Genomic DNA, 16,942 nt, shown 5'->3' with positions numbered 1-16,942 from the left:
TGTGCATCAAACACCGCTCTTTTTAAAAAATTCCACGTCGAACGCCGCTCTGTCAGGTAGCGACTGACAAAGACCGCTCTTTGGATAATTAAAATGCATTTATTTGAATAAAAATGGCTTATGCATTGGATTTGACATTTTATTATACTTTTCCGTATGTAACGGAAAATTACACTTAAATCATCAAAAACAGTATTTCGCGATTTACTCGAAACTCAAAAAAGTTTCTAGAACAGGTTTAGTAACTCTACGCCTCAATTATTCAATTTATACTGTGCAGTTCAGACACTAATTCCACACTTCTTGACAATTTCAATTTTTTTAAATTCTTATAAGGGAATAAATATTTTAAAAAAATGGCCGTAATACTAACGTGTGACGCGTTTGACGTCATAAACTAACAAGGCTGTGACGTCACTAATATTTACGTTCATGCATGCAAATTGGCAGTATTTAGATTGAAGCTAATTTGATGTTATATGCACACTGCGGTTTAACTGTAAACTATGAAAAAAAAAATAGCAAAACAAAAAGAGTGAAAATAACTATGGGGAGGCCTTCATCCATCAGTAGATTGACCGCATCTGGATGTAAGCGGGGATCGAGGACATACTATTCAGGAAAGATAGACGAGAGTTTTAATTCCTTAGCATTCATAAAAATTTGGAACTACAGTAAATATTGACTTGAAACTATCTTTTACTATTGGATTTACCTGCTCCGGTCTGCAATCAGGCAGCATTGTAAGGATTTCAGAAAACTTCAGCCGTTTAATAGGTTCATGCTGCCAGCACTTTTGCATCAATGTAAAATATTCTTTCGGGCAACATTCAGGTTGCTCTAGTCGCTAAAAGATAAATATTATTTTAAATGACATAGATCAATTTTAATTGTTCGAAAACAAAGTTTATTGTTAATCTAGAATATATGAATAAGTATAGCTCAATTAATAGATTTATTTCATTTAGTGGCTTTACTCATGAAATCAATGTTAATTTTAATCTGGCAAAACATTTGAAATGGATTAGTGTTACTTATATTATTTGTAACAATTTATTATTGATAAACTTCATGACTAAACCAATGAAACATGAAATCAAAACGGCCACGAATATAAAATAAAAATTACCTGATAATTTGGTGCATCAATGGCAACCAATATTTGGTGTCCGGAAAATGCCGCCCATGGTTGAAATCCATAAGAGAACATTTCCCATAGAGTAACAGCAAAAGCCCAAACGTCACTGGATGATGTAAAACGCAAATAGCTTATACATTCCGGAGCACACCTTGAATAAAGCAGTACGTCATAAATCATTAACATTATGAAACTTTACAGGAGGAGTTTTCTACACATTCGGTAGAATGTTTAACATGTGGTTGTGTTGGTAACAAGTTCATTATTTTCTTCTTCTATTGGCAGTCCCGAAAACAAAATGGCGGTTCGCGTTCTGGTTTGAAGTCTATTGCTTTGTTTATAATAACCTATTTATACATTTCTCAGTATTTTAGGTTAGTCATCATAAAAATAATGGTTAATGTATTACTTTCAACCGCTTACATAAAATTGACAAGGGAATATCTTTCCACTATTATTTATAGCTAAATTTTATATTCAAATGTCTGCTTTGATATGACAATAATATGTGAGATGTTTGAAATGTTGAAATTGAAGTTGAATTTAATAATACACTATCCAATCCTATGAAGTATTGAATGCATGTTTTGGCAATATCTGCACATATAATTATGCAGTGGCGAAAGGCGAAGGTATACTGAGCTATGGCTGAGGCATGGTCTAAAAGATTGTGACTACGCGATGCGCAGATTGTGCACACGACGCGTGCAGAACAAAACATAATTTGTCATAAAAATTCAACATGCGTCCATTTAATGTTATGTTTATTGTTATATAATATATTAGTAATAATAATAATATATTCATTGACATGTTTTCTTTTTCAAGTAAATGGGTAACGTTTTTTAGTCATCTTTACACGATATAAGAATTAATCCCTTTGACGCCATCACAAAACAAATTGACGTCTTCACAGCTCGACTATCGCTTTCCAATTGGCAACAAGTCCGAAATCTCATCGCACCTATTGTTGAAAATTATTTACCGTTTCACTGAAGTATGCTCTTAATATTCAACATAATTAGTGCGCAATAAACTTTGTCAGTCAAACGTATTTGTTTTCATTGAAATAAGACTAAAATGTTGTACACAGTGTTAGTTATTTTTAAAATAATAAATAAAAAGGATTTCAAGTTATACACATTTATATTTTTATAAAAATCTATGTTTTTTAAAATAAAGTAAAAACGATGAATTAGTCAAAAATCTACAGTCAAAAATTGAAAATTTAATAAACTAAATTTTAATAATAAATATGACCATAAATACAATGTTATAATAACATTATACGTGACATAAATATGTAACAAATTCACATTTTTTTTACAATTTGTAAGTTTATCTTTGACCAAAGAAAAAGATTAGAATTAGAAGTTTTCAGATACATATTTATTAATTAATACAGTTGAAATTGTAAATTATCAAAAAAATGTCTCAAATTGCAAGCTTCATATTTTTCCGCTAGGTGCCTCTGCTGGCTTAAGGATCCTCCTTAACAGATGCATTGTTATTTTCTTTTATCTTATAATGAATGTTTTGAGTCATAGTTTTCAATAGTAAAATCATTAAATTTTTTCTCAGCCATGATGAGATGAGTGAATTGGGGTTTACAAATTTCAGTTATGTTTATTATTACATTGATTGCCAACAATCTTAACACTTTACGGTCCGGGAACGCCACATTGGCGTCCTTAGCGAGCCGAACGTTACGGTCCGGTGACGCCGACGTGGCGTTTTAACTTACGCATATCTTTACTGTGAAAAATAAATATTAAATTTAATATTTGGTTGCAAGATCTATCGACAGATGGTTGAATGACATGTGCAAGAAGTAAAATCACGATGGAAAAAAAAATATTTCGGTGTTTTTACAGAGATGGCGGACGTAATACCATTCAGTATTTTTTTGTACCTATACCATTTTATAATTATATAATTAGTTACAAGCCCGTTTCTAGGCGGGTGAATCACGAGACATAAACAAAAAAAGGTAATAAACACTCAATGTTATATTCCAGTGTCACTTCAACTTCAAAATTTAATTGTCGACCCTTTTCAGTGGCAGTCAACCATTTATGAACCTGCATTCTTTTTTAAAAAAAATGAACGCGATTTTTAGCTATGAAATTGCGTGCTATTTGATATTTTGTCTTTAATGGTTTACTACCCATGAAACGTCCACCATGCTTCATCATCCATGATAGAAATTTTAACTTGAAAATGAGAACAGTTATAAATGTGAACTTGTATCGCGTTATTTTCGTTCGCTTTTTTCGGAAGGTTATTGCTTGTGTAACTGCATAAATAATAGCTATTATTATTTATATTTGTTGCACTAATTTCATTGAAAAAATAATTAATCTAAGTATATTTTAGCTAGGATATATATTTTTTATTAGTTTTATCTCCAAAAAAACTTTTTAAAATGGAGGACCAATCGTTTTTAGAGGAAAACTATGCGGATTGTATGTCAGATGTGAAGATATCGGAGATTTTAGTGATATTGAAACAGACTCATTTGCTCCTTTGAGAACACGCCCACGTACAACATATTTCGTGAGTGATTCTGAGGATTCAGAAACTGAGGCCGACAATGATGGAACGATGATGATCCGCCGAGAGAGAACAAGCCATTTGAAGGATTATCAAGAGTAACATTTGACACTGATAATTTAAGTCCTAAAGCTAAATCTAAAAAATGTGTGGACATAACCATGTCGGAGTTGAAAAAGTGGTTCGGTTTGGTGATAATAATGGGCATTGTCAGAAAAGCGACTCATTCTTATTGGCAGACAAATCCACTTATTCCACGTAAGCGGTTTTTCAAATATTGCGTTATTTACATTTCACTAATAATGAAAAATGAAATTTCACGATTTTTTGTTGAACATAAAGTTTGGATCGAGGATATACAGACATCTGAATCAATTGATGTTGCGGAAACGCATGCACCTTCTACATCTTCTGATACAGATTCAACCCATAAAACCAGTTCACCTACTTCATTACAAAGACTCTCTGGCAGTGTAAAACAACATCAAATATTTCCGGGGATTTCCGCAACTAATAAACGTTTAAGAAGAAAGTGTAAAGTGTGTTCCTCACATAAACTTCGAAAAGAACCTATTTACATGTCCAAAGAGTGTAAAGTACCTCTACATCTACATATTGGTAATTGCTTTTTTTCGTATCATTTAAAAAAGTGTATTAGTTGTTAGTTCATTTACATTCATAGTTTTATAAACTATTTCAAATAATTTCAGTTTTAGTGTTTAATTTGTTTTAAATCTACTCGTACACTATATTATTATGTGCCAATAATTATTTCATGCCTAGCCAGTTATCTAAAGGTATCCATAAGATTGAGTGTTGATTAAAATATTTTTGTGGAATATGGATGTTTGTTTTACAATTTATTGCTCTTAGATTTTGTTATATGATTTTTTTACGCACGCCTCTGCACTGTTATTGGATTGTCTCGATTCCTACAAAAATACCAAATTGTAATAAGCGGTGGGAATGTATATGCGTGCATTTTATTTAATTAAATTTACGCGAAAATATGCACGCCACTGCACTGCCTCTATCGCTAGGCCTCAGCCATAAAACTCGTAAAACCAATAAATCACTAAATAAGTATTCGTTCGGGAATGAATGTGCATTTATTTTTAAACACTCACAGTTTGTGTGAAGTCTTTGTTATTTTATTATATTTGATAATCAGAGATATGAGTAGTAGCGCTAAAAATGAATTGATACGTATTCTATAGCGGTGTAAAACATTTTGTATTTGAATATTTTATTACATTTTTTAATTAAAAATAATATATTGTGATTGCTTTATATCAATAGGCTGTTTCCTTTACATTATATTTAACAAATTGAACTAATCTAATAACATAATAAACAATTTACGAAAATTTACAAATTATATACTTTACCTTTATGGAACGCGGGCCAGAGGTTGACAAGTGTTAAATAAATGACACAATTTGATGCATTGATATATTTTAAGTATTTTCTGAAAATTTTATTGAAATATATCAATAGGTTCAAAAGTTATAGCATTTTTAACTTCGTGATCGAAATTTGTTGATTTTCATTTAAAAATACCGGATATTGGTGTAGGTACGTCGCAAAAATTCGCGGACCGTATAGTGTTAATGCAAAATGATTATTTATTTTTAATATTATTTGATAATATGAAAGGATGTAATGTTTTTTTTTTTTGCATTTTTTACGAAATCATTGGTTTTTTTGATCCCACTACTGACACCTGTGGCCGGCATAGGTGTCTGTAGTAGGAATGATAGTTTATCACATTGCGCTGGGTCAGCCACCTAGCCGGTCACCTGTCTCACTCTAGTAAGCCCTCACAAGCATTACTGTATTCGTTTTGGTTTCAGATTAGTCAATTAGTCACACATATAACAATTAGTCATACGTTTTATTAGCGAGTTCGCAAGTTGTGTCACAGTATATACATAAACTTTTACTTTTACTTTGGAGAAATATTCTCAGGCCAAGTTGCAGTAAAAAGGCCATGCTGGTCACCTTACATTTCCATCAATTATGAATGTTCAATAAGTAGAATGTTATATTCTTAAATCTTGTGAATTATTAGTTGAATAAAGAAAATGCTTTGTATATAATATTTAAATATCTTTGAAAGTATGTACAATATTTTAATTTTGTGAATATTCAAGGAATATTTACACAATGCTGATTGTTTAAATAATTGATCACTTCGATGTAATGAATAGTATTTTTTGTATCATTTTAATAATTAAAGTGCACGTCCGGTAGATAATATGTTTAAGGAAACACAATAACGTTTCGAGTCGACTGCTTCGCTAACTTACTGATGACCTTAACCTTTTTATCGCGACATAATTTCGCTCATGTACTTGTTCGGGCGCGCTGCGATTTTTACGATTCATAAATCATACCGAAACGTCATTAAAAATGTACCTAAAAATCCACTGAGTGGCTCTAGCTATAATAAAACATTCCTTTTAATTTTACAGCATGTGAAAATAAACAAAAAGATCGTAAATTAAGCAACAGAGCTTTAAGAAATTCTGTCATACATAATAAAGCACGCTTGGAGTACATACCGCAGAGTGAAGTGGCCTCTATGATACCGGATAAGTGGTAGACACTTGCGCCGATGATTAATGTTCACACGTTTTTTAACACCAACACAGAACGCACACAATCGTTATTGTTATATTATTTCCTTACAACTTGGTCTCATATTTCAGTCACACCTAATTAATGTTTATGGCTTAACTATATTTCAAAAATTGATTTTGTCATGGTAGTCATAAAAACAGGGCACAGAGCATAAAGCGACATCACATGCTTCACACATAATGTTCGTCATTTTTCTTTTTTTATCTTTAGTAGTTGAAGCAATACACACACGACATCTTCGATATGGTTTTGTTTTATTTACTGTTGGAGGAATTTTACGGGGTAAATGTCTTAGGAGTTCTGTTTTTAAAATTCTTTTTGGGTTATTAACTACACGAGTAGTTTGTGATGTCGATGGTCTTGAGGCACTGCCATATGTTTCGATTAATTGCCGGATTACGTTTAATTGAAATTCAGCTAAACTAATTTTTTTACCGGTGATAACTTTGTAAAGTATGCTACTATTTAATAAAAATAAATCTATGATGTGGAATCCAACCTTTTTATACCACTTAAGACTCTTTCGCATACACGAGAGGCTGCTCAACATCATGTCAGCTTTGTCTACCGTGCCCATATTTTTATTATAATCCACAACGCATTGTGGTTTTATAATGGGTTGTCCTGTGGCCCTATTAATTTTATCTGTCGGTACCATGGAGTCATCGTGCATGGTACTGATCATATGCACTTCCCGCCTATCATGCCATTTTAACACGAGCAATGGGCCACGGTTAAGAGATTTTACTTGTCCTTTCTTCAGTTTATCAAATTTTGGCATTGACTTTCGTGTTTTACGTACCGTGCCGCAAGCATTTGTCTTTTTTTTATGTAGAAACTGAAATAATTCTGGGCTGCTGTACCAATTATCACAAAATAGTTTATGCCCTTTACCAAAATAATCCTTCATCAAAGTGGTGACAACAGCCCCAGATATTCCCAAAAGTTCACTATCACTTATTTCGGTTTCTACACCACAATAAATAATAAAGTCTAAAATATAACCGGTTTCCACATCACAAATCACAAATAATTTGATTCCAAACCTATGTCTTTTTGACGGTATAAATTGTTTGAATATTAATCTCCCTTTAAAAACAATGATACTTTCGTCGATGCAGAGATTTTCGTTTGGTAGCATTGTTTCTTTGAATATTTTTCTGCAGTGGTCAAGAAGTGAGCGCACTTTATAAAGACGATCTCCAGTAGGGATTTGGGTATCAGAGTAATGTAGCATTTGTAGAATCAACTCATACCGATCTCTTATCATAGTTTGGCCAAATATTTTAGAATTTAATAATGGATCAGCACTCCAATGTTCTTCAATTGTGAGATGGCGATTTCTTGTCATCAACATTGATACAGCATAAAAAACATACATCTCTTCTGGGCATGTATCATACCAGGCATGGATCCTTGCATTCGGAGTGTGGGCTTGTGTGTTGAGCATATGGTTGTGGTAATTATTTGTATGGTTAACTATGGTATTCATTATTGTTTTGTTAAGAAAATGACGAAAAAATTCCATTTCTGTGGAATTTTCATTGAGCTGTACACTAGGGTTAACGCCTGAGTTGAAACTATCAAAATCGTATGTGATCGGCACGAAGGGACCCGCAGTCCACGATTGGAGTAAACTGTCTGGTGCTGCACTGGTAGACGGTTCAGCCACTCCTTCATCACTGCCTATATTGGAAGGCTCGTCAACATCGTCGGGATGTTCTACTAGCGCAGCTTCTTCATTATCACTTTCCATCTCATAGTCCGAATCCAAACATTCAACATCAGGGATAGACATTTTTATTTAAACACTAAATATGCTATTATAACTTAACAGTTTTGAGGAAATTTAAGGTTTTAATTCACTACACAATAATATTAAATTTTAATCTTAGTTCTTTATTCGACTAAAATGAGAAGAATTTTAATCATCACTTTCCTTGAAATAAAAATGAGTGGCCGTGAATTTTGAAAATCTATTCTACATTTTTTAATTTAAATTTAAATATTTTACAGATTATTATTTACTTATTCTCAATTTTTCGTATGTATTTCCATACAGTACAAAAGATTTATTATAGGAATTTTAAATTATTTATGTGTTAATAATTTCGTTTTCACTTTACAACCACTGATTTAATTCATAAAATCACTTTTCATTTAAAGAATTAACGCACATAATTAATTATTAACAGAATGGCGCATCAATAATAATTTTATAGAAAACCGTAAAAAACTTTGAAATGTATCAATCACAACACGAAAGCAATCGACTGTTGAAAATTATCACCGCACTAGCCGATTTCATGTATGAGATCATTAACATCAATTCGCGCCGGCGCAAATTGCGCAAAGCAACTAGCGGTAAATTTTGAAACCAATCATTGGAAATCTGTTTTACTCCAATATCGACAGGGTATGTGTCTTTGCTTAATTTCGAATTATCTAAAAAGTCTTATTGAAAAAAAGTCACAGATGTCAGTAAAGGAATAACCCAGCTAGTTTTTCAAACAAATTTCGACTGTATTACTCGCCAAATTACGAAAATACGGAGGTAGAAACTTATGGGCACTTCTGGATGCCCTTAGCGGTGAACGGTTTAACTATCATGGGCATTTCTAGATGCCGTTAGCGGGAGGAGGGTTAACACATTAGATACTGGACCCGAAATATGTCACACGGATAGCTAGCGTTAGCTTGAAAGGTAAATGCCGGAATCTCAGTTTTGTGGCAAGGCTCAACGATATACTGGTAATAATTCATTTTCTGGAGTATGCCATAAATTAGAATTACGCAATGTACTCAAGCCATAACAATACCGTTAAACAGTTTCGCTGCCTAGTATATAATATAGAATTGACCTCATGTGCCAATTCCACGAAAACGTAAAAATTAGGTCAAGGTAGATGAAAACAAGTGATGACTATATTCATAATATTTTTTAAATAGATAAACATGTCAATACGGCAGTTAAATATAATGTCACCGGTCGGAGCCCCCCCCCCTCCCCCCCCCCTGGCACTGCCCTTGAACTTGAACTGTATTTGTTATAAATAAGTTATGTTATAACAAGTCGTAAATTATAAAATTTTTCACAGTACTTAAGACATTGAAAACATTCAAGTGGTTTTGTGAATGAAGGCCCTTGTAAAATGCTCGAAAATATTATTATGTTAAGCAATTTATTTTATGGATTTTTTATGGCCTGAGATAACGAAATTTATAGGGTCCCTAATTGATTTTATGAGATTTGGTGTTCACCATGTTATGAAAAGTATCAAATTTCAAAGCAACCACCTAAGTAACACTAATATGAAGACCAATCATAGACTATAGATACATCTAGACGCCACCCCTTGCATTGCTAAATGAAGCTACGTGCCGTGCGTTTGGTTTGTGGGCGAGCAAACGCATTCGCCTACAAATATTCGAGACCATAGACCATTTCGCTAGTGCTCGCCCAAAGTGCTCGCACTAGACGCTCAGAATTAAAATATAATTTTCTATTTTTTTACGTTGTATAGTATTTTTAAGCGGTCAAAATGCAACCATTAGGTAAAGATATCCATAATTTAAGTTATTTTAAAGAAACACTAGGTCACTGATATTAAAATATATAATAATATACAAATAAATTATCACGAACATGTATCAACTTACCTATGAAACGTAATACCATCTTCTTGCTTATCAATACGGCTACCATATTTTAATACAACACGCAGAACCACCTTTCCTACTTAATTAACTAAAAATATATACCACTGACTTTATGTTTAACACAAAAAATAGCAAATTTAGCAACACGAACTCGCAGATTATCGATGCTACGTGAAGCGATTCACCACGATTTGCCAGCGATACTTTTGGAAACTAACTTAAAAATATGTAGACCTTATATCTTACTCTAGCGCGTGTCGCAGAGATTATAAGGGTGCCGAATACTTTCTCACTCCCACTCATGCATCGTTTTTGTTCAGGCCTTGAGACCAATTAATTTTTTCTTTGGACAGTGGCGTGCTTGTCTAAAAAACTTTTTATCTTTATAAAATCATACTGAAAAATATTCTAAATAACCTAATGCTGCCACTGCCGAACATGCGATAAGTGATAATGATAAGTGGTATGTAGGTCGGACCTTATAAAACACAGTGCCGAAAAATGTCTATAAAAAAACAAATTAAAAACCAACTAGCGAAAAATATCGGTAACGTATTCATCTACGATGCCAGCTAAGAAATAAATCACTCAATGGTAGTGCCAGTGAAATAATGACAATTTCGTGATTACTATACAGGCGGCTCCGATCGGAGCCGGAGGCAGCGATGCTGTTAATAGTGGGTCAATATGGAACTCAGGAAGGTCTTCCTTGACGGTAACAGATGCCCAATTGGCGATCAATGTGTTAAGAACATTAAATTTGTTTGTTAATATTTAACATTTTGTATTTACTAATAATAATATTAATTACTCACCATGCTATCGGCAGTTTTAAATTCACATTAAAATTAGTCTGATAATAATCCTTTCCTACTCCTAGAGCTCTTGAAAGACCGAAGTCGGATATTTTGACTTTATTTTTAGTGAAAACGAGAATATTCCTGGCAGCGAGATCCCTGTAACAGAAAAATTTCAAAATAATTGATATTTATCAGATTGTCAACACCTAACACTTACTGCTTCTGCTTGACAATAAATTTGACATTATTACCTGTGAATAAGCCTTTTATTCTCAAGGTATGTCATTCCTTCACATATCTGAATAGCGAATTCGCATAATGTTAACACAGGAAAGCTCGGTCTCAGTGATACTTCTTTCAAACACTCCAATAGTGAGCGAAGCGGTGCCAGTTCAGTGACCTATATTAGGACAAAAGAAAGAGAGACAAAAATACACAAATATTATAATAAGTCATATGTTAAATCAACACTTTACCTACCGCAAAAATTACGCAAAGTACCAACCAAATACCGACAATGTTTGATATAAATCAATAAATTTCGATCGCATAATTAAATATTTGTATGTATTTTTAACCATCCAATACATTTAAAACGTCTATTATCACTAATTTACAGAATACAGTTAATTCTCAAATAAAGGGCAGGCGGAAAGAAAGGTTGTCCACAGAAATCGCAAATTGAGTTAATGATGCCATCTTGTGAAGAATTTTGTAAGCTATTAGAAAGCATACTAAGAAAAAAGTAATAAAAATCATTGTTCAAACACTAACCTCAGAAAGAAAATATTGAAATTCATAAGATAGATCATTATCACAAACATTTGACAAAGAATATTCTTATATTTATATATTTTTTTCTTTCTTTCCAAAACTATATATCGTCACCGTAGATGTCAAGGGAGCCAGTCCACAAAATCATAATGCTGAGACACAGGCGCGCAAAGATTTTGTGTGACAAAAAAAAGTTACATTTTTTTATTGAACTTTTTTGTTTTTAAAAATGTAACGGTGAGACTCATTTTGAACAAATAACTAAAAAAATAGTATCTTAGAAGTTATGTGTGTTATATCTCCTGACCACTGAATATTGAAATGTACAGTTGGCACACGTGTGTGGTAGTCAAAAAAGTTTTGTGGCTTAAATCCATTGACCAGTGCATCTTTGATGATTTTAAAATGCTTTTGTGTACTTTACTCATTTTCGCCAAATTTGTGGCTTGGCTCCCTTGACATCTACGGCGACGAATTGAATTAGAGTGAATTATTGTGATTGTAATTAATATTAAACTGACATATGTAAGAACTTTTAATATTGAGTTTTATTAAATAATTATTATAACAATGAAGTAATTTAGTTTATTTCAAAACTGAATTAATGTGACAATCCCTTCAAATATAATAAAACAAGAATAACGAAGATTTCAAAACATAAGACTATTGATAGAAGGAATGGTAGTTTTAGTTTGATTTAAGGGGCCGCTGAAGAGCTCGACATTCAAATATAATTCAGTATAAAAAGGACGTCGGCGTCTACGTTAATTTAAATCGATCTTTTCGCAAAAATCACTAATCATCGGAGATTTTATTTCAAGAAACATTATTATTATTATTGAAATTGTCTGCCGTTGTCATTGTTATTATTTTATGAACACCTGCAAGATATAAGCAGATCAGAAAACAGGGCTGTCAAAATAATAATAAGAATTAATATTTTTAAAATGTTAATTTCATCATAGTTTTTAATCAAACCTGTGCAAGTACGTACTGATAACTTGGGTGGATTTCGTAGCAAACATACTATTGATATATATACGGGTATATTATTATTATAAGCCAATTCAAATTGAACATAGGTTGATACTCAAATACTATTATAGTATGTTTATGATTTCGAGAAAATAATACGATGGTATAATTAATCCATATCAATTATTTGAAAACATTACATTCGCACTTTGCAAGATAACATCAAAATGTGTATATACTTATCTAAATGACGAATGACATTCATGAGTGAGCATGGCTGAAAGCTTGGAAATGTGTTTTTTTCTATTTCAAAATCTTTTAATTGTGTATTATTTTATTACAGATTCAAGGCCAACTTTATATAACTAATAAAAAATACTGTTTGTTTCTACGAATAAAAAAAGACAGGAGGGAAGATGTGTACAAATCACGGCAATCAGAAAGGCCGGCAAATATGGCCGACAATGCGTAATACACAAACATAAAATACACAAAATTACAAACACATTCAAAATTTGCCGCAGACGTACAGACCACGTGATATTTGTTTACGCAAAATCGTCGCTTTTCAAAATGGCGAATTTGATTACCAGATTTTCCTGCGATGAATCAGTATGTTCGTTCTTGTCTTTTTTTATTCATAGGTTTGTTTACTGTGTACACCGAGAAATTTCCATTTATAAAATCGGAAACGATTTTTACAGAAGAGTTTTGGAATATAATGCAACCAAAACTGGAAAAAATTCTATCATGGGTGTTAGACTTCCTGAATTAGTTAACCCCAGGTCCATGCCACTACGTGAACCACAGTGGATATTAAGCCATTTCTACACTGGCAACAAGTTGCTGGCAACCTCATTAAATTTTACGATACTTACCATAATTGCTTAAGGAATTTTACGATAATCATCATAATTATCGTAAAATCTAACGAGGTTTCCAGCAACTTAACTTGTTGCCAGTGTGGACCCGGCATTAGATGCACAAAACTTAAATAATATATATTATAAATAAAAATTAAAAATTATAAATTATTATGATTTATGTCTTCGACAGCCCTGATGAAATAAATGTGAAATATGAGTAGGATCAGTCATAGAGCAAATTTATTGACACAAACAACTTTCACACGACCTTTTTATATTAACTAGTAGACCAGATATTATGGACCACATGTTAAAAAATCATATTTTCAATTCTCAAGGCCAATTCTGTAGAACGTCCTCTTAAGACCCATTTCACTCACATCAATTTGGGATGTCATTTATGACAGTACTAATTTTTTTATACATCTGCCAAACATCATAACAATGCACCCAATGATGCTTCATACGCCTGCGAGGTCTAATGGATAAATATACATTGTATAACTGAATAAAACTTATACGATTAAAACCAACTAAAATTAATTTCTAAAATGACTGGCATCTGTGAAAAAAATAAGAAACATTATTATATCTATTTTATTGTGAATTCAAATTTCAAGACAAAAATCGCAAGTCGAATTATTTTGTATGGCAAAGTTGCGTAAGCAGTTGGTAAAGTGTTAATTCAATCAAGTTATTGACGACGGAAACAATCCAAATATTTTGTCTCCGCCTCAGATGGCACTTACTTGTCATTAGTGCGTTGTATTTATTACAGCATTTTCTACTTATATATTATTTAACACCCATGAATACAAAAAAATTGATATAATAATCAGAATTAACCGGTGCTAAGTCTTCAGCGAGTTTTCTCGCTCTTTAAGACCGTGATCGATAGGCCGCACATACAAATTTCATGAGTTATTTTGTACGACTTTACACTCAAATTACTAGCCATAATCGATTGATTTTCAAAATCTAAAAAATTAAACACACAATGGCATCTGTTTGAATAATTATGAAATACAAAGCCACAAATTATCAGTATTACAGTGATTTTAGTAAGTGCTTCGCTCTACATTCAACGTGTGCCGTTTAAAATATGCGGCCTGTCAGAAACTGCCATTCGTCATTGAAACTAGAAAAATGTGTAACTCCATTTTAATCGAAAATTGACTTTGAATGCCATCTAGTGGTCGTTGTAATATCTACCCGTTTTGCAAATGATGTAATTCCAAAAAATGTAACATTGTTAAATCATCGATGATTTAATTTCATAACCATATACATATTTGTATACGAAACCATAATGTTTTTTGTCTCCTGTAAAGTAGTGTTTTTGAAGTTACACAATTTTCTAGTTTCAAAGACGCAGAGTATATCATGAGGCATAGAAAATGTTATTATTATTATTATTTATTTATGATTAGACCATGTCCAGTCCTAATACTGGGCTTCCACAGAGTGGAGGTTTTGTATGAACAGATTTTTTTTTACAAGAAATGGATGTTAGCCACTTGCTCAACCAATTATATCCATACTCTGACTCTAAACACAAATTGAAAAACAATATTTGTGTATTTGCCAGACCCACGACCTTATAAGCCGACGCGTAAGTCGCATCGTGGGCGTTAATAAGTTGATTATAAATATCCAACCAATCAACGAACTGTAGGAAAACTATTTTATGATATTACAGTGGCAATACGGTCAAAGTAATGAATCAATTTGTGTTTTTTTGTAATTATTTTTAAACAATTTCCACATAAAGTTACTCTTCTTGGTCGTGCACTCATGGCTGAGGATCGTGATCACATTTGAATTTCGGCATCCTTTGAGCGACCAAGACTTACATCTTTGTGTAAAAATCATTTTGCTTATTTAAAAATATTAATTATGACATTCAAATGCAGCTTAATTTAATAATGTGCAATTTACAAATACATAAATTGAAAATTCAATTACGCAAATAAAATATTTGTAAAAATAACATTTGGATGAAAACTGATTTATGTGTCAAGCATGAGGCAACACTTTATGAGTCGATTAAATTAAAACGGATCTTTTAATCTATGTATAAAAAATTCAAAATATGTTCAAAGATTTTTTTTAAATTGACAGTTTATAATAATAATAATAATAATAAATATTCGCAAATAAATGTAATTTAATGTTTGATAACACAAAGTTATGCTATTACGATAACATAGGTACTTGCTTGGTAAATAAATGCATCCTTTGACATGTTAATTAATGTTTGAAATAGAAATAAAAATATTAGCCACACATTAGTAAACATTTAGACATTCTTATACATAACAATATTATTAACTAGTTTTAATTAATAAATCAAATCAATTAATCATTCATAGGCTTGCAAGGTTCATAAAGAATAACAATAATTTCAAAACATAAAATTTAAATGAACATTAACTATCAATGAAATATTCCATTATTATTAATATCATATTGCTAGCAATCGCGCCAAGTAATTAATAATTTTATAGATAAAATGAGTTTGTATTCAACAAATATAAAAATTGTTTTATGGCACATTTTACAGTAATAAACACTACATTTCCAGATTATATTGAATCAGAGGTCACTAAAAAATTATCTTGGTCAGATTAGCAATATTAATTTAGCAAATGAGACACAAATATCTAAAACCCTCTATAGTAAATGAAATTACAAATTCTGTTAGTACATAGTATGTTATTCCTTATGCGTCAATGACATTGAGCTACTTTACAAGCTGTTTGTTGGCGAATTAAAAAGCGGGCGATTCAGCTACTGCGATTGTGATGATGACACACAAAACTTTCCATTCGCTGAGAAGCCAACAAGCTAGTGACTATTTTGACAGAACGTAGTTCGTTTTTTTACCGGGAGGTTGCTACTACGCTCTACTGCGCAGACGCAGTAGGCCCACACGCCGGCGTGTAGCGTGTAAAGTTGACCGGCTTTCAACTTTTCTCGGTGGATTGTTTACAATTTGCTCGTTAGCTTGTTCAATGATGACTCTGGGCGACTTTACAGGCAGATTGTAAATTCGCCAACAAGCAACTCGTAAAGTAGCTCAATATCATTGACGCTTTATACTTCTAATGAAATACGGAAAACTGTTTGCAGTAAATGAAAAATATTGATTGATGCCTCAGTTCCATAGTATAAAGTCAAAAATTTCAAGTTTTGAGTTATGTTAGTCATTATATTCGTATATCTCTCCTGTTCAGTTCCAAAAAATTACAATTCCAAAAAATGCCCTTGGGCCGATGTTTTTGTCACTTTTCTACAAGTCAGTATGGGTGAGTCAAAACTTTGATCAGCCATTACTCAAAACTACTAATTTCTAATTGTAGGAACTGAGCCATCGATAATATCACTGACACTATAAACGGAAATTGAAATTTTGCACCGTGGTTTATTTAACCAGAGCCAAGCAACCTTGAAATATGTAATTCCAAACCATGGTTGGGTGACAAATTATAATATAGATATGGTATTATATTATAATTCTTCTTAAATAAGAT

At 32.2% G+C, this 16,942-nt stretch overlaps 1 protein-coding gene across 1 annotated transcript in view; it reads right to left on the bottom strand.

Annotated features, from left to right (window-relative positions):
* Nucleotides 1–16,942, bottom strand: part of Ack-like (activated Cdc42 kinase-like) — a 77,569-nt gene that overhangs the window by 39,197 nt on the left and 21,430 nt on the right. Inside the window, exons 6-9 of the mRNA XM_085941942.1 lie at nt 11,046–11,194; nt 10,810–10,950; nt 1,130–1,289; nt 716–847 (exon numbers count right to left, since the gene is read on the bottom strand). Of these exons, the coding sequence (XP_085798068.1) occupies nt 716–847; nt 1,130–1,289; nt 10,810–10,950; nt 11,046–11,194 (582 nt within the window). The remainder of the gene's footprint in view (nt 1–715; nt 848–1,129; nt 1,290–10,809; nt 10,951–11,045; nt 11,195–16,942) is intronic.

Source organism: Rhyacophila brunnea, unplaced genomic scaffold, assembly GCF_057557595.1.
Source record: "Rhyacophila brunnea isolate RB1 unplaced genomic scaffold, BYU_Rbru_1.0 scaffold_1, whole genome shotgun sequence".
NCBI classification, from domain to species: Eukaryota; Metazoa; Arthropoda; class Insecta; order Trichoptera; family Rhyacophilidae; genus Rhyacophila; species Rhyacophila brunnea.
The sequence above is the reverse complement of the archived record's forward strand: the minus strand, read 5'-3'. Positions and strand labels throughout refer to the sequence as shown.